This window comes from Protomyctophum bolini (assembly GCF_963924005.1).
Source record: "Protomyctophum bolini genome assembly, chromosome: 18".
In the NCBI taxonomy this organism is placed as follows: Eukaryota; Metazoa; Chordata; class Actinopteri; order Myctophiformes; family Myctophidae; genus Protomyctophum; species Protomyctophum bolini.
In genome coordinates, this window is record NC_137879.1 from 15708982 (window position 1) to 15728493 (window position 19512).

Here is a 19512-nt window from a genome sequence, read left to right on the forward strand (position 1 = left end):
ACCATAAACCGCACGCGGAATCCACGGGTGAGTCGTAACTGGCCACACATGTCGGAATTACGGGATGTCGGACTAATGCGCAGTCCCCAGAGTTTATTGTAGGTAGATTTATATGGGGGTGGCGCGTTGATCTTCATCACTGATTAAAGTGTTATTTATGGATATTGTATATGCTCCTTTGTGCAGTGACCCAGCGACCAACACATCGGGCCTGAGTCCCAGTCAACTGAATGCGTTCAAGAACCTGGAGGAGATTACAGGTAGTCAATAATTATAGGCTGAATCTACACAGAGAAAACACTCAAGCCTGTATGCCTGCTCCATTGCGTTGTGAAAGGATTTCTAGTTTTTCTTGATGGATATAACATTGAGCAACATTGTTACCTTGTACCTGGCAACTTGTAAATGTGTCATTGGTTTCACTTTGATTTAAGAAAACCCAGCGTCTTCCCAAACTGTACATAAATACCAGATATGGGCCACATTGTGTAAAACATCAAACATCATCCAGCCTGACTGCATTAATTCACACGATCACAATCACATATGCACACACTACAAACCATCATGCCTGTGATATTATTGCTGTCCTTATAGTAGTTCAGGCTGATTTACTAGGTGTAAACTATTGCAGGTTACCTGTACATTGATGCCTGGCCTGCCAACTGGACTGATCTGAATGTTTTTGAGAACCTAAAGGTGATCCGAGGCAGAATGCTATACAAGTAAGGCTGTTTAGCTGTCTGTCTCTCCTCATACCCGTCTGTCTGTCTGTCTGTCTTCCTTTTCCTTTTTGTCTTGTCCTGCTCACCCTTCTAACCAGGTCTTTGCTTTTGTCCATCTGCCTGTCAACTTACCAACCTTATAATTTATTTAACGAGACATGCTATATCACTTAACTGGGATGTAATGTTTGTTTTTACTGTGTCTAATATAATCATCTACATTTGTAGTATTTGCCTTGTGTGGATGATGATGATGCATGACACATGCATGACACATCAGTACAATGAAAATAAAGTATAATGCAATAATATCTTTTCTCAACAATCTGTTAATGCCTGAATATGTGTCTCTGAGTCAAGCTTGTGTCACATTCCTGACACAAGGCCAAGGCCATCATGTTGAAATGTGGAGCAGGTGTGTGTCCTCGGTGCATCCTTGGCTGTGGGTGCTCAGCTACGGTCAATAGTTAGTATTAAAAAAAAAACATCAAATGAATGGACATAGTGGCGCACTAAAAGATGAAAATGCCAACACTTTAGTGCACATTTTTTCATTTGTTACATTTTGCTACATCATGCTGCTATCGTGTTTTGGCCTTGACTCTTAAGCTCTGACGAAGGCTCTTGGCTGAAATGTGCTAGGAGTCTGATGTAGCAAGATATTTTCTTTTGAATCTATTCAAAGATCTACATTTCTATCCTTTGGAGGGCTGCTACAATATTTTTGCCATCATGTGTGCCTGCATCTCAGTCTACCCGTCCCTTAGATCTCTGTTTTCTTCAAACCGTATCCATGACCATGAGTCACTCCCATCCAAGGATGCACAATTAATGGAAAAGAGCTGTGCTCTTTGCCCTCATGCCGTCATTACATACAGTACCATTTGACCAAACATATGGTTCCAATGAACAAAAAACATATATTTCCACCACAAATCATCATTACTAAATAGTAATATTTTGATTACAAACAACCATAATAATGTTTTTGGCCATAATCATGCAGCCTGTCTGTCTTAGTATACAATAATCTGCCTCATGGATTAGACATTGTTCTCTCAGGTTCATGTTAGGTTGTTGAGTTGACTCACTCTAGGCTAATCGTTAGGCAGCACCGTTGCCTAAAGCTGCAGTGTAGCCTTGCTAACTTTGTCCAGAATAACAATGGGAAGCTAGCCAGCGCAGTATGCTAAAACCAGGTCAGCGTGACTAGACTACTGGGGCATGCTGGGTATGTTTGTCTGAGACTTTTCTAGCAATATACAACAGACTCAGATTTTATGGGCTGTTGTTTCGGTAATTGGAGCAATCAGATGGTTTTGTTTTCATCCATATCTACTATGCTGTTTCAATTGTTTACTTCCTTGAGGTGTTTATATAGGTGTCTAGAGACGGTAACAATTCATGTCAACTTGATAAAACGATTCTAGTATTTTACATATATTCAGTGTAATGTTCTCCCCCTCAAAATGTTGAGGGTGAGAACAAAGTTTTTTCCTAACACTTGATTATCTCTGTATGCCAGGCTCAATCTCTCCAGCCTCTCTAATAGTAGGGCCTAAGCAAATTCCAGGCTGATCAGCACTATTCTGTGTGGTTAATAAGTTTGGTTCACAACCAAACCTGGCTCCGGTAGAAACACCAACAGAACCAGTTCTCCACTGCGACGCACCAAACTGTACCACACTCAAAACCGCAGTGGAAAGGCCCTATAATATAGTCTCACATAGCCAGATGACCAGAGATCTTTACCAATGATATGTCTGGGGCACTCTAAATTGAAATGTAGGAGCTAGAACAGCGCCGAGAACGGCTGTCAACAAATGTACATTCCTGTATAAAGTTAATCTGCATACAAGGTGTTAATTCACTGCACCCCCTTATAAAACTTCCAAACCTGGAGACAAACTAGCACTAGCCTTATGTCAATGTTATATGATGTCAAACATACAAAATATGTCCAAAACCAGAGCCAGCTCTGAATTCTTGCTCACAAATCTTTAGAACACAATGATGACATAAGCCAGTGTTGGCACTTTAGGTTATTTGAATGACAGTAGAATTTCTCCTCTTGAAATAAAACGGATAATTCAACCCAGCCCTAACCTCTCCTCTCGCTGTGTCTAGGGGGGTGTTTTCACTGGCAGTCCAAGACCTCCACATTCGCTCGCTGGGGCTGCGCTCACTACGAAGTGTCAGTGGAGGTCTGGTCCTGTTGCACAGCAACCCCCAGTTATGCTACACCACCTCCTTACCCTGGGGAACTCTCGTCCACCCCACCCAGGGACCCTTCCGCATTGTCAACCACAACCAGGACCCCCAACTTTGTGGTAGGTGGACTCTTGGGACACCTGTACATCGTGACATTGATTACCCACTGCCGTTATAAGAACTTTCCGCGCCTGCATCTTTGTATGAGGAATAAAATGAAAAGTTCACTGTCTTTTTGATCACATCACATGCAAATGCAGACACGTTTCTGTGACTACCAAGGTGGGGGGGGGACCTTTTTTTTACTGGCCCACATGTGCGTTCCTCGGCCACGCACACACAGACACCAATACATTCACAGAAAACTGCTGAATTTTCAATTAATTATTAACTGTACGTTTAATTGATTAATTTCTTAACGGCGATTAATCAATTAACTATTAACATCCCTGTGTAATTTTGCTTTAAACCGACAAACCCCCACTCCCTATTATAAGACAATGTATTGTTTGACTCTTACAGTAACTTACAGTAGCATGTAGTATTTTAGGTAAAAGGTCAAAGTGTGAGTGTCAGTGTGACAGTGTCTCTTTGTGTCTCTGCAGAGGAGGAGGGCCGTGTGTGTCACCCCCTGTGTGAAGGGGGGTGTTGGGGCCCAGGGCCCAGCCAGTGTGTGTCCTGCAAAGCCTTCCAGCGTGGAATTGAGTGTGTGGAGGAGTGTGATATCTATCAGGGGTAAGGAGGTTATGTTTTTGCCCCGTCCGTCCGTCCGTCCGTCCGTCCGTCCGTCTGTCTGTCGCTCTCTTAAGACAGATTCAGAGCTCCGAATCTGAATCATTCAAAGGATCCCCCCCCCTTTTCTTCCAGATTGGTCGGTCTGTCTGTGACCATATCTTGCAAAGTAATTGCCTTTTTCTTTCTTTTAACCATTTTGTTGACCCCATGACCTTTCCTGTAGCACCACCAACAGGATAAAAGAGCAAATGGAAGGGATTGTTAGGCCTTGGCAGAGCTCTGCGTTCTTGTCTGTTTTGTTTTGTGTATGCAGTTGTTGCAAGAAAGGCAAGATTTACCATTATTTATAAATATATTAAAAAAACTAGGTAAATGGTCGTTATGAGGGGGTGGTGACAAAAATACAAACGGAGGTTCTAAATAATATAGAGCCATAATAAATCAATCTGAATGCTTTTAGCGTTAAGTGTGCTCCCAAGCAGCCATTGATTTGTGGACAAAGTGACAGTGACAGTCATTTATTTTTAAAAGGACATTTATGGGTCAATGCACACTATAGTCATTATGAGTTGACTGGTAATAGTAAGCATCAGTGTTGTTTGAAACATTGGAAGGCTTCCATGATCTTTTTCAGTAGAAAGTACATTACTTTTGTTGAGTGAGCAAATTGTTTTAGCACTTAGTTTCCCACATACCATGTGTATGCACAGTATATGGAAGATTTTCAAGCCCTTTAAAGTTCCAGATTATGTTTCAGACTTATCTAAAAATGTATTAATTTCATGTGTTTCAATCTACACACAGTACTCCACAATTACAAGGTGTTTTCGGTTTTCTAAATGTATTAAAGATAAAAGACTTATATCCCATTTATGTACAGTAGGTATTCAAATGATATGTTACGAAGAAGTTTGAAACCAACAACAGTCCTCTTTGATCTCTCTGCCTTGCCAAATTGAGTAATCGCGGACGAACCAAGAAAGTACCGACTGGACACACTATAGAACCTCCATCCCAGTCTTCCCAAACCCCCATGACCTGGACTGCATGCTTCACATCTAAAATCACACTGTCACACTGAGCATCACTACACCACCACTAACCACTTCCAGCCTTTACCTAGTGAACCAAGTACTATTTCAAAAATTTCCCAAATCCCTGTTGTTTGCTTTGTCATTGTGGAATAGTGTGTGTAGATTGATGGGGGTAACACAATGATTAAATCAATGTTGTAAGTCTGAAACATAGCAAATTGTGGTAATTTGAAAGTATGAAAACGTGTATGCACTGACTGTACTGTATGTCGTTTAATGTCTCCATTATGCTCTACTTGTGTTGCAGGTCTGTATGTTATTTAATGTCCCCACTGTGGTTGTGTTGCAGGTCTGTGCGTGAGTATACAGATGGATCTCTGTGTGGTGCCTGTCATTCAGAATGCCGGCCAATCAATGGCTCTGTCTCCTGTCATGGCCCGGTAAGATGAGTCTGCTTAATTGTTTCATTTAGCAGACGCTCTTAATCTAGAGCGATTTACATTAGGCAGGAACAAAAGACATGGTAATACATCAAATACATAAAAAGTCATCATGAATCGTACGTATGCTAAGAACCCAACAGTGGAATATCTATATAATGAACTATGCATATATGTATATAATGTCTACATAAAATGCTATCTAAGTTACACAAGTCGAGCTACTATGCCCTTATGCTTGTGTGAACTAAAATCCCAAATGCACGCATATTAAATTTCAACCATTTCTCCTACACTCCTCGTGCAGAATGCAGACCAGTGCACAGAGTGCCTAAACTTCCAGGACGGAGATGTGTGTGTGGAACGCTGTCCCAGTGGTGTGAAAGAAGATCAGCACACTATATGGAAATACAGCAACGCCACAGGACACTGTGTGTCCTGCAACACCAACTGTACCCTTTCGTGAGTGAAAATACACTCACTCAGTCATATTGCGCACACACACACCAGTGTTGATTTCTTCAACTAAAACTTTGAAGAAAAAAAAGTTCACCGACTACCTTTTTTCACCAACGAAAATGAAATAAAAACTAAGCTATGATGACTAAAACTATGACTAAATATAAATATACATTTACTGTAACTGACAAACAACTACCGGTAGACTAAAATGTTATGGGAGAAGTAAGTTCTAAGTAATTTTATGCTTGGTTGTGTGCAGTTGTCACTCGCCGAAAATAGCCGATCTACAAGCTCACAGCTTGTGGATCGGCTATTTTTGGTGCACAGCTAAGTATAGATCGGGCATTTCAAAGCCACCAGGGCCGGCCAAAATACATTTTTGTCGACTAAATCAACTGTAGACTTAGTCGATTCAAATCTTATTTAGTCAACTAAAACATTTCAGATTACTAAAATATGGCTAAAACTAAATGAAATTTAATTAAAAGACTATGACTAAAACTAAACACACACACACACACACACACACACACACACACACACACACACACACACACACGCACACTATATTATATTTCTGCTTAGTATGCAAGACTAAGTATTATAATTATTTTACATGCTGCTCTTCTTTCTTTCAGCTGCTCTCAAATGGATGAGAGAGGCTGCCCTATTCATTCCAAAACAGGGTAAGCTAGAGCTACTTGACTTTCCCATCAGTTGGCTTTCCGATAACAAACTGTCCTTGCACCTTGGTAGAACAAAACAGAATCCATTCTTTTTGGGTCCAAAAACATTCCGTTAGTAATATAAATGCAATTGATTTCAAGGTCAGTGTTGACGATATAGTAATCTCAGGCAAAGAAGAGGTTACCTATTTGGGCTGTATTTTTGACAACAAAGAGCCAGAGCCCTCATTGAATGCTACTTTGACTATGCTTGCACCTCTTGGTTCTGCAACATCCCAATGTCACTTAAAGCTACGTTTCAGAGACCTACCAAAACAAACTTATTCGGCGACCTCTCGGCCTAAAGCCCATGACCCACCTAATTCCAACACATTTTGCTAGTCCGGGATGGATCAGGGTAGAAGACAGGGTTAAGCAATTCAAAATGTGATTCGTTTTTAAGATGGTCAAAGGGGTTCATCAACATTATGCTATGTTGATGAATTGTTATGTCATTCGGAGGGATAGTCTTCCTGCTAGGCCTTGGGCCTGTCGCATCTCCATGGTTCCCATGGTAGACTATGCACGGGAGGGCCATCTCTTCCCTGGGCCAGGCCTAATTATCTGACTGCATAGCGTGCATACCAAATTACTGAATACATAGGACCACAATGGAAACAAGTCCCCATGGATTATTTTGTGTTATCCTTTTAGCCTAAACGGTTGACTACCTCATGATGTTTACATTCTTTTTTCTAATCAATCAATCAATCAATCAATCTTGGGAAGACGAGCTAAATCCTACAGCCCAGGTTGAATTGGACATTGAGAACTAATCCAGGCTTTTGTGTTGGTAGACCGGGGACATCCATTGCAGCAGCAGTAGGTGGTGTAGTGCTGTTCTTCATCCTGCTGGCTCTGCTGGTCCTCTACCTGAGGAGACAGAAGAAGATGCAGAGGAAGGAGACCATGAGGAGGATCCTGCAGGAGAACGAGGTCAGCACTGGGCATGGTTGGAAATGTAGTGGCGACATTACGAACGTTTAGTCATTTTAACACAGAATCCTACTTGCAGACATGCATATCGCATTTTGCCGTGTTCTGAAATTACAGTAGCTCACTTTAGGTAGCATTCCAGCTTTGTCACTCATTCAGCCATTGTTAAAAACAACAACAATGCAATCAAAATGAAACAATGGGGCCCTATTTTTATCAGTGCCTTATCTTTTTTTACTATTTTGAAAAACATTTAAAAATTGTTCAACTACCTCGACATGTTATTTGAACCCAGCAAGCACGGTCAGGACCTGGACAAATTAGTAATGTCTTGATTGGGCCAGATCAAGTCAAACCAAGACTAGTCAGATCTGCCCCAGAATATCACCTGATTTCAACCAACATAAATTCTGCCCACTAAGACGGACGTCCCTGGATGAATCAGAGAAAGTCTGATTGAGGCCATATCATAACTAGTCAGATCGGGCCAGAATAAGCTATATTATTTCAACTGGTAAAGACGTCCTGGTAATGACGTAAAGATCATCCCCTTATGGGCTGTGATCTTAACCTCCTACCTTGATCTGGTCTCTCTCAAGCAGAAACGATGAACCTGATATCTCCATAATAATTTTGAGTTGTAGTCTTGTTAGCTTGCGCTGTGGCACAGCTACAATATGTCACCAGTCTCGCGTTGATACCGCCTCTAGAAGCCGCATATCGCTCTGTTCGGAGTACATCGTCTCTGCCCGAGAGAGACCAGATGGGAGGCCTTGATCTGGCCTAGTCCTGAACGTCCTGAATGTCACCAGAGGACGTCGTAATAACGTCATCATGACGTCATTTGGCTGGCTGGGAAACCATGTTTAGGTTTACGGAGTAAAGGCATTGACGAAAATAGGGCCATGGGGGAGCAAACCATAGAAAGGATAGAGGGCGGACAGCCCCGCGGACAGCCCTGCCCCCTGCTATTCATTTCGATAGAAGTTGCTCAGTGGCGTTTTGAAGCACCCGGAAGAACGGTCTACTTCCAAATGCGTGGGGTTTCCTCGTGCTAAATTCAGGGGTCCGCCTGCAGTTCCAGCTTTCACCACTACGTTTCGCAGCTTCAACATTGGCAAGCCTTTCTGGGGGCTTGGAGCAAACCGTGCCGCACCGACATCTGGTTTGTGACCTTGCCATTTGACCTTTTTAACCCAAAAGTTAATTATTTATTCCGTGAAGCCTTTTGATCGCTCCCACGCGGACATGCAGACAGGAGCGATTGGAATTTATCAGGCTGGCTATGAGCAGCCTAATAAATTGTTTGTTTTAAAATGTTGTTTGTTTAAAATGAGTTGTAATATTCAATAATCCATTTGCTGCAGCTGGTTGAGCCTCTAACTCCCAGCGGTGCGCTGCCTAATCAGGCTCAGATGCGAATCCTGAAGGAGACGGAACTGAAGAAACTCAGGGTGCTTGGCTCAGGGGCCTTTGGTACAGTCTACAAGGTACATGTAACCCATGTCTTATTTAGAAGACACTTCCCATATATATAACTGATCGAGTAACTGGAAATGTTTTTTCCTCCCCCCCCCCAAGTGATGTCTTGGTCACTCCGAGCGACTGAAATGTTTTAACCCATTTTGGCCTGACCTCGAAATTTATAAAGAAAATCCTCCAGTTTTCTGAAATAAATATTTTCACGATTTAAAAAAAATAGCAGACCTACAAGCTCTATGAGCTTGTAGATCTGCTATTTTTCAATAGCTAAATTATAACATAATGTTTAAAACACCAAAAGGGGTTCCCGCCCAAAATGGGTTAACTTGTTACTAGAATCGTGTATTTTCTTAGCGGATAAAGTCTCACACTTGAAGTGACTGCTCTCTGGTCACTGTTTTAGGGAGTGTGGGCTCCAGACGGAGAAAATGTGAAGATCCCAGTGGCCATTAAGGTATTACGAGAGAACACCTCTCCCAAGGCCAATAAGGAGATCCTCGATGTGAGTTTGTAAAACAAGTTCATTTAAATACATGTGTGTAATTGCTAGGGCTGTCACAGTCATGAAATTCCACTCGATGATTGACTGTCATACAAATAAGTGTGATTAATGATTTAATTGTGTTTTTTGGCATTGAACATCGCAACATAATATATCATTTCAATGATAGATATGACAATTAACTTAAATATACAAGAACTTACTGACTTAATAATGTTGTACAAAGACTAGCTGATCTACAAGTTTTTTTATGTTTGAAAATGTATGACAATTTGCGTAATAATTGCGATTATCCCAAATTATTGCGATCAGGCGATTATGTAATAATTGTAACAATTATGTCACAATGAAACTAAATTAAAAGCCAAATTCTTCTGAATTCTGTGCCATCCTAGGAGGCTTATGTGATGGCGGGTGTGGCCAGCCCGTACGTGTGTCGTCTGCTGGGGATTTGTCTGACCTCCACGGTGCAGCTGGTGACTCAGCTGATGCCCTACGGCTGCCTGCTGGATTACGTCCGGGAGAACAAGGACCGTATCGGCTCTCAATTCCTCCTCAACTGGTGTGTGCAGATAGCTAAGGTACGCAGGCAGGTTGGGATTCCTGATATCACACATTCAGGTTTTTCAGCTTTTCTTTCTGTGACAAGCCATACATATGTAATCATACGATAAAGTATTAGTTAGCCTTTACTGTCTCTGCCGGCCTTGTAACACAAATATGCGTACACAAACATGCTAGTACAGGCCTGAAGGTTGTCCATTGCTCTTTCGTGTACGTTTTTCTTGAGTACTTCATTTCTGCCTTTTGGGGTTTTCTGTTATTAGCATTTGTCCGTACTTATGGATGTATGAGGTTTTGTGTAATGTATCTTTCTCTGGGTTGACGTGTAGGGAATGAGCTACTTGGAGGAGGTGAGGCTGGTACACAGAGATCTTGCTGCCCGGAATGTTCTTGTGAAGAATCCAAATCACGTGAAGATCACAGACTTTGGACTGGCTCGCCTGTTGGACATAGATGAGACAGAGTACCATGCTGATGGTGGAAAGGTACATTAGGAGACGCGTGTGTGCGTGCGCTCTATTCTGAAATTAAATTATCACTTTTGAGGTGGAATGCAGTACAGGCCACCATAAGTTAGGAGTCGGTTAACAAGGTCTAATTAGGGTTAGGTAAACATTACTTTGTTTGTGATGTTCCAGGTGCCGATCAAGTGGATGGCTCTGGAATCTATTCTCCACAGGAAGTTCACCCATCAGAGTGACGTTTGGAGCTACGGTCAGTTTATTGCACGTGTCAAGACTACCACGTTTTTATTTTCCAAAGTCTACACAAGACACTAACCTTCAATAACTTTAATATTTATAGCTTCACATGGTAAAACGTTAAATCTGGTGAAGGGAGCCCATTGTGAACTCACCTACCGGTTTTACAACTAATACTCGAGCGCTACAGTATGTCTGCTGTCCAAACATCCATCTCTCTGTCTAGGGGTGACCGTGTGGGAGCTAATAATGACAACTAATACTCGAGTGCTAACTCTACTGTCCAAACATCCATCACTCTGTCTAGGGGTAACCGTGTGCTAACGCTACTGTCCAAACATCCATCTCTCTGTCTAGGGGTGACCGTGTGCTAACTCTACTGTCCATACATCCATCTCTCTGTCTAGGGGTGACCGTGTGGGAGCTAATGACATTCGGGGCCAAGCCTTATGACCTGATCCCTGCAAGGGACATCCCTGAGCTGCTGGAGGGAGGAGAGAGGTTGCCTCAGCCCCTCATCTGTACCATCGATGTCTACATGATCATGGTCAAATGTCAGTTGAATTATTCTTACGAATAGACTATATCAAGTACTCGTTAACCACTTGAAACCCAGCATCCATATTGTGGGGGAACATTAGCCGAAAATAGCAGATCTACAAGCTCACAACATGCTGCTATTCGGCTATCTTTGTCAAAGAGACTCTGGGCTCCAATTTCGTTGCAGCCTTTACCCGCAGCGCGGCCCGCAATTCAGCCGCTGCCCGAAAATTACGAATATAGGAGCTTTCTCTGTCCCTTAATGGTATTTTCGTCCCACGTCACCTGCTATCTTTTTTGCCGACACCGGTATTTGCGCCTAGAGGTGTGGTCATGGGCGTGTTGGCACGCTTTCCCCTAAATTGCTATTTTGGTCACATACATTTGGGAAGTCGATAGTGGAGTTTAAAAGCACCCATAAGCCGTGCCAAATGAGTTTGATAGAGCGGCGCACGCCTCAATGGAGATGTCTGCAGGCACAGAGTCAGGCTGCCTCATCTCGCCTTATTCTCCTATCTCTTTTCCTATAATCAGCAGAAGTCGAGTGCCTGCCACTTCCTTGTGTCCATTGTGTTTATATAATTGTATAGTCAAAGAAGTTATTTGTGCGCGATTCCATTTCCATTTGCTCTTTCAGTTCATAGCAACCCCATAGCAGCAAATGGGGTTTATTGACTGAACTTTCATTTTCGCTTCATACCGTTCCGTAGAGACGGCCTACACGCACAATCTATATACTGTACCAAATGAAAGCCCTAAAAATCATAGTTTACATAGAACTTTGACATTTAAAAAATGAGCAAGATTTGAGCGAGTTGTGACTCAATGAAAAGACGAGTGTTCTTGGCTCTGTGCGTGTGGAGAAAAAAAAAAAGAATGGCACGAGAGGGGGGGGGGGGGGGGGGGGGGGGGGGGTGCAGCAGTGAGACTTCAGGGCAGCAACGGGCTATAGACTGTAAGGCTATGAAGCAATATAGCACTAACGGGCAACGGATCTCTTAAAGGGATCTCTTAAAGCCAAGACTGGTGATTGGTTAAATTTGGTTTAATTATTGTAACGCCCAAACCACACCTATGCATAATAAAACGGGTAACGGAGGTGTTTTAGGGATTTAGACAGGTAACCAAAATACCAACTTTAGTGGGGGAACACCCCTTCCCCACTGCTAAATCCCAAAACAGTGTATTTAGAAAGATTAGACGTAATTGGAGCCCTTTGTGTACAGGGAAAAAAGTAGTCCAGAGACATGCAACTCTGGTCCAATTCACATTTTCACTTGGCAGTATGTCTTGAGGGAAGAAAGTATAAAGCCAACTCAGGTCCAGTTTAAGTATAGGCTTTAGGTTTAAGTGGTTATCTAAAACGTGTTTTGAAGTTTCTTTCTTGGTTGGTATTTGATTGTACAGGTTGGATGATTGACCCTGACAGCAGACCAAAGTTCAAAGAGCTGGTGAATGAATTTGGTTCCATGGCCAGAGATCCGCCCCGCTATGTAGTCATTCAGGTGGGTTTGTGTACGCTACATATATGGTTAAAATACAACATGTAATTGTTTTCTTTAAAACATTGAGCTGGAACACAATTGATTGATTGATGATTAAAATAAAAAAGTGTCCCCACCCATCTTTTATATTTTTTCATCTCTTGGATATATTTCAGTTCCTGCATTCTTTACCATACTCCACTGCCCACCGAAATCTATTTATTTTGCCCCAAACCCTTTTCCTCTCTCCCATCAGAATGATGAGCAGTTAGGCTTGTCCAGCCCTGTGGACAGTCAGTTCTTCCGGATGCTTCTGGAGGAGGAAGGGGCCGAAATAAGGGATCTGCTGGATGCTGAGGAGTACCTGGTACCACAGCCCAACATGTTTACCAGGACTCAGGGAGACGGGGCCTCAGTTAATGGACCCTCTCGACACCACTCATGCAGGGTCAGTGGGGTTTGGGTTCTCTCTCTATGTCTCGCTCTCCCTTACACCTTACGTACGGTAACTAAACACTCCATGGTAAATTGAAACATTTTTTGTTTCCATGAAGCAGAATAATTTGTATTTTATGACATAATGCATCTAAATCTGACAATACAGCATAGGATCCCTATTAGCTGGCGTCAAAGTAGCAGCTACTCTTCCTGGGGTCCACAACAAAACAAAAAACAAATCGAGTGGCAAAGTGAGGTTAACATTGTTTAATGTTGTTTAATGCAATTAGATAGGACTTTTCTGTTTGGATGCATGGACTGTCAAGGGCAGAAATAAGTTTCTAGCCACTCAGTAGGCATACCTGCATAACTTCCGGGTTTGATGATGATGTCACGCGCATACCCTCTATACAGTGTACAATACATAATAAAAACACATCTGTTTTTTCTTACTAAAAACATTGAAATAAAAGTGAAGTAAAAAAAGATAAAATGCCTTTCTTAAAACTTGCACAGCGCTGAGCGCACTGATATAACAGACAGCAGCGCAAAATGTTTACAAGTTTATCGAGATGAAAGTCCCTACTCCCCAGTCCCCACACAGTGACAGCACTCCATGTTTACGGCATGCACAGACAGACAATATTCTGTAGGCTATAATACACTGCAGTGTGTTTGTATGTGTTTGATTAATGTACCTCATTTCGATCAGGGCTTCAGTCTCCTCATTCGACCACGTCTATCCACGGTAACGGGACATCTTTGCGCTGCGTAAAATATGCCTTCTCCGTCTCCAACTGTGTTCAGCTCCTCACCCGCCACATTGTTTGCTTCATTTCCTTAATCTCTCCTAACACCTATCCCCTACAGAGTACGGATCAGTGCCTGGAAGCTGAGACATCCCTTGTTGGCGGACCAAGGAGCATGTACTCTTCCCTAAGCACTCTGCGCAGCCAGTACCCCACCTTTCCAATAGGGGCGGGTAGCTCCAATGGCCCCTGGAGCCCTCAGTACCCCTCGCTGGTGCGCAGCCCCTCCACTGGGGGCCAGTCTGACTCTGTCTTCCTGGACGGTGGTCTAGATGACCCTTCAATGCTCCCTGGGAGCCCAGGACGCTACGACAGCCAGGGGGATCTGGAAACAGATGGCCCGCCCATCCATCACCATCATCATCCTCATCCTCATTATCCTCATCACTCGTTACCCAGACGTAGTCATGGGTATAATCACAGTCACGCTTTGCCAGGTGAGATCGTGACTGAAACTGCGCGGTCGTACTGTGTATGTACACATTATTGACACATACAGTCACCATGGTTCCTGTAATACAACTTGAGAGGATTATGAAATCTGATTTTACACTCAGGGATACAGTGAGCCCCACAATATTTGGACAGCAACATACCATGTTTTGATTTGTCTCCCACAGTGACTAGAATGACTGAATAGAATATTGGCAATAGTTAAAACCATATCACCATTAATTAAATGTCGAAATGGGTAAAATCACAATAAAGCCGAAAGTTGTTTCCATTGTGGTCCATTTTAAAACATTAAACATCCAACACAGCTGCAGTGTGACAACACACAAATAAATACTAATATAAACAGTTTAAAAACAATTCAACTGGTATTTCATTGAAGCCATGGTTTAAGATCAGCTTTAACTTTGCTAGTGAATTCAGGGATTTCAGATCTGCGTGGCAGCGTAATTAAATTAATTCTTACACTTGAGTGTTCTAAACTTGGGGGGATTAAGGTCATAGGAACTCCCGCTGGTGGAGTACTCATGAGCACCCCTCACTCTGGCCCGAAGTTCATAACATATCATTTAGGATCTTGAATGAAAACACGTTGCTGTTCGGTGTCCAAAACAGTAACTTAAAAAAAAGAAAACTTTTCATTGGCTAAATATTTAGAAAGTCCTCTCATTTTCACTATTTTTCGAAGAATAGGGATCTACAAGCTCACAGCACAAACTGTGGATTAAACTGCAGACCATGGAACATACGACATTGCTAGATAATAATAATATTCAATATCATTTATATCGTCCATAGTATACATTGTGTGGTTCACTCCCTCTAACTCTGCGTTCTTCCTCCCGGTCAGAATACGTTAACCAGGAGATTCAGGACCCCAGGCCGGGCATACTGGAGCGGCCGAGCACTCTGCCTCGCAAGGTGGCTAAGTCTGAGCGACGCCTGCCTAATGGCCTGAGCTCTGGACACAGTGTGGAGAACCCTCAGTACTTGGTCCCCATGACTTCTGGTGCCCCTATGTCTCCAGCCTTTGACAACCCATACTACCTGGACCTAGTGGCCAAGGCCCAGGCCGGGTCCGGGCCTACGGGTATGGCGAGAGACGGAGCTCCTCCCAGGCAGGTGAATGGATTTGTGACCCCCACTGCAGAGAATCCAGAGTACCTCGGACTAGCGGACACCTGGAGCGGACATACATGAGGGGATGGACTGGAGGTGCCCTGCGGAGGAGCTGAATTCGTACCATTTGGGCGCCACCACAGGGAAAGGATGAGCCAGAAACAAAGGGAGATGAACACGTGTGTGTCAGAACGAACAGAGGGGAGGTGGGCGTGGGAATGACAGTGGATAAGAGCGACAGTGATGTGTGCCAAAGAATGTGTCAGATTATTTGTGTGCGTGTGAGTGAGAGAGAATGTGTGTGTGTGCGTGTGTGCGTGTGTGTGTGTGTGTGTGTGTGTGTGTGTGACTGTGTGTGTAATTGAATTGAGGGCCACTGTCAAGAGAAACCCTGTTTAGGGACAACTGAGGGTGTCACCACTCACAGAGTTGAAACACGCCACCACCCAGTACAGTGTAGCACTAATTCAGCTGGTAAGTTATTTACATGCGGTCGTTTGTTTTCCTGCTTATCTTCTCTTGAAGATGTGCTGTGTGTCTATATAAATGATGTGACCTGAGTGCCAAAAAGAAAGTGCACACAGCTTCTACAATGACTCTGTACTTAATATGCAATGGAAGTCTTTTCTCAAATACTCTCAACTCAAGGTACAAGCAGGAAAAACGACTTTTTTCTTTTATTTTCTCGTCATTTTGACAAACAGGGAGAATCCAACACTGGACTGCGTTTATGAACTCAGTTTATTTTTGTATGTTTAATTTCTTTTATACATGCTTATATGTTTATGGTTGTTTTTACTATATGTGAATCACTTTTTTGTAAACTTTGTTTTAAATCCCACTTTGTGTTGACACACAGAAGGTCCGGCTTGTCTGCCGATTTGGACAGGAAAAATATCTAGACTAATTAGTGCTTTTTGGGGGGACAAATGTGAGCTATATACTAGGCATTGATAGGGTGATATTTAGTATTCGGGTCAGTTGCTCCCAGACCTGAGTTTTGGTACAGTCAAAGCCATTTTGTTGTGGCTAGAAAAGACCCTGTTTCCCATCTGGCCATTACACATAGGCTACATCCCGAAAGAAAGACGTCCTGTATGTGGAAAACGGAGTCATTGTATCACACTGATATATGTGGACATTAATGGTTTTAACTGCAGCTAGCTAGCATCTGGTACGGTCCACAGTAGCAGGTTTAAGCGTGATATTTTAAAGATGCAAAAAGTCATATTATGTTGCAAAGACTAATAATTTAATAATTTACAAAAAATATATATATAATTTAGTTTGGAATTGACAACACAACTGGTATTGTCATTTGCATTTTTATTTTATTTGTGTGCAATATAGTATTATGCACTAGCCTAAGGCCTATGGACCCAAAGCTGGTGTCATTACAATGCATCTTGTGTTTAGGGCCTTTTAATGTGCCAGGCAGTCCTGCAAGCTGTTGGTGAATATGCCCCATAGAAGTGGAGGATGTAAACTGGGATATCTTTGTCCCTGTTATGTTGATAAAAAAAGTACTTTCATTTAATGTGAGATGAATTGATTTTATAGTCAAATTGAGCCATGCACTACAACACTGGAGATGAATGTAATTTCTAAGGAGAGATGTGCAGCTCTCCTCAGTTTTCGATAATCAATGCATGGTTCAAATTCCACCTAGCGAGAACCCACTGGCCTCCTAGTTAATGATTAACTGCATTTTTGAAGATACTGTTTTTTCCACGTTAACTTGTGTATTTGCAGCAGCCAAGGGGGGTTGTGCCATACTAGTCAATGGAGCCTTTGTCCCACCCCCTTGTTGGAAGGTCAGCAGTCTACTGACTAACCATCCCAACGTTAGATATTTTCACAGCTTTGAAAAAGGGAGACATGCAATTTATCTGCAGTAATTTGGGGGCTCTGAAGAGAGTTTCAAACGGAGGACTGCCCTTAAGTCAGACCTGTACTGCAGGATACAAACCACCCGTGCTGTGGGTTACAAATCAATTCTTCACAATGTCAGTTGCAGCGTACACTACAGTATATAGAATTATGGTACTACTGAGTTTGAACACTGAAAGACATTTGCTCTATGGGTTCATGAATGTTGCCAGCTCATCCTGAAGAAGATGGATGATTTCTCTGTGGTTCTTTAAACAATGAGTTGAGTGTGCCTGTATACGGGTGGGAGGGCTCAGACATTTGTTGAAATGTGTGCAATCCTGTTACCCCTCACCCACACCCCACCCCTGCAACCCTCATTTTCTATGAAGTCTCTGTGGCATGCTGAATTTTTATCCATTTTCATATATGGAGAGTTTCATTCTAAAATGATATAGCCTACCCAACAGTTGAACAAAAGTGACACCTACTGTTGCAAAAGGATTGCTGATGCTGACATAGCAGAAACATTGAAGGTTATTAGCTATTCTAAGACCCTACCAAATACTGCGATTTTTAGGATGGCACCATCTCTGTTTATGAACTGTTGACAGATTTTAAATAACATACTTTGGTAGTAAAATTGCATCCTGTAATGAAACCTTACATACAGCACATGCACGTTAAAGATATATTCATTTACTATCAAGAGTGTGATATTGTCTTTGATTTGAATGATTGACAATGTACTGATGTTCAGAAATTCAAACGTTAAGTTGGATATTGTAGATGGTCCATTGAGATGCATACCACTACACATCATTTATATACCACACTTATACTGCATGTGTCAGACAAGGTATACCGTAAATTACCCCATGTTAATTCCCTGATATTTTACAAATGGAACCTTTTGGGTCTCTTCTACTTAATACACAACAAGTGGGTGGGTGTAGTGCTTAAAAGGACCACCCCTTAATTCAGAAGTCTCAGGTTTGATCCTGGAATCATAACATTTAAATATTTATGTAACAATGTAGGTACAGTATATGTGATTCAGGGAGTGGTGGAAAATTACAGAATTATTTCAGAGCTAAGCTTAAATAATTATTTGTTATATGACTGTCTTGCTAAAGATAACAGATTTTTGACTGATTTTGGCAAGTGATGAATCACACACAGGGCATAATCGATTAACCTTTAATCATATGGTAATTTTTCATCCATGAAAACATGAGAACGGAAAAGCCTAGATATGCTGAAGGCATCTAGACATTTTTCTGTAAATTTTAAGAAAATGTAACTTTTGTGTACCCTTTTCATGTGAATATTTGTAGGTTATATGTTTCATGGACTGTGGGATGTATAATAACACTACACTGGGTGTTTCATGTTGCCTTCTTCTATTGGTGAGACAAACATTGTAAGTGTACAGTATGTATAGCAACAAAAAGGAAAAAACTATGTTTGTTTGGTAGCTAATTTGATTTGATACATTTGTGTGTCATGGCTATATGGGTTAAAAGAGAAACAGTAAAGACATCTGAAGTGTGTGTGTGTGTGTGTGTGTGTGTGCGGGCACGTGCGTGCGTGCGTGCGTGTGTGCGTGCGTGCGTGTGTGTGTGTTCAATCACTGCTATTGGGTTGCTTAATTGCCCCCAAACCATTGTGTTCTGTATGTACATGTATACAGTAAATGTAATGTACTGTATGTATAATCATTTATCTTTTTGCTCCAGGCTATCTATCTCTCAAGTATCATCACTGAAACTTATTTGAGAGACCAGTGCTATAGCTACGAGCAGGTACGCTAAAACAGTCTTAACTCACTGGCTTTGACTTTACTTGCCATGTATGGTCACTGGACTGGACAGACAATATTGTGAACAGAAGCTCAAGCTATCACCCCTAACCTGACGCTGCCAGATCCAAGAAGCTTGCCACACATTTGTTTCACAGCTGGGAACATCGTTACTCGATACCGCCCCCATCTGGCAGAGTCAGGTTACGGAAAAGCGAGACAGATATACTCTAAGCAGATGAACGGTGAACCTAATCAAGTGGGGATCTAATTCTAAATATTGTGTGACAATAATAATACCGTATATTGTAATATGGTCTGATATAATGTAAACTTTAAAGTATGAACAATTTGAACATGCAGAGCACATTATTCAGCCATAAATTTGGCATTCAACTTCTTGTTTATGACTATAAAAAATAAATAAATGTGACCAGAGGCTCTGGTTTATGGTTTAGAGAAGAGGAGAGAGTGACAGCTTG

General features: G+C 42.1%; 1 protein-coding gene across 1 annotated transcript in view; it reads left to right on the forward strand.

Annotated features, from left to right (window-relative positions):
• erbb2 (erb-b2 receptor tyrosine kinase 2) overlaps nucleotides 1-19313 on the forward strand; it is a 35056-nt gene extending 15743 nt beyond the window's left edge. Inside the window, exons 10-27 of the mRNA XM_080788616.1 lie at nucleotides 187-260; nucleotides 635-725; nucleotides 2853-3055; nucleotides 3542-3671; nucleotides 5055-5145; nucleotides 5453-5607; nucleotides 6246-6293; nucleotides 7130-7268; nucleotides 8636-8758; nucleotides 9154-9252; nucleotides 9648-9833; nucleotides 10146-10301; nucleotides 10455-10530; nucleotides 10925-11071; nucleotides 12465-12562; nucleotides 12798-12989; nucleotides 13850-14225; nucleotides 15092-19313. Coding sequence (XP_080644742.1) covers nucleotides 187-260; nucleotides 635-725; nucleotides 2853-3055; nucleotides 3542-3671; nucleotides 5055-5145; nucleotides 5453-5607; nucleotides 6246-6293; nucleotides 7130-7268; nucleotides 8636-8758; nucleotides 9154-9252; nucleotides 9648-9833; nucleotides 10146-10301; nucleotides 10455-10530; nucleotides 10925-11071; nucleotides 12465-12562; nucleotides 12798-12989; nucleotides 13850-14225; nucleotides 15092-15441 — 2734 coding nt within the window. The 3' untranslated portion in view covers nucleotides 15442-19313. The remainder of the gene's footprint in view (nucleotides 1-186; nucleotides 261-634; nucleotides 726-2852; nucleotides 3056-3541; nucleotides 3672-5054; nucleotides 5146-5452; nucleotides 5608-6245; nucleotides 6294-7129; nucleotides 7269-8635; nucleotides 8759-9153; nucleotides 9253-9647; nucleotides 9834-10145; nucleotides 10302-10454; nucleotides 10531-10924; nucleotides 11072-12464; nucleotides 12563-12797; nucleotides 12990-13849; nucleotides 14226-15091) is intronic.
• Nucleotides 19314-19512: the final 199 nt, after the last annotated feature.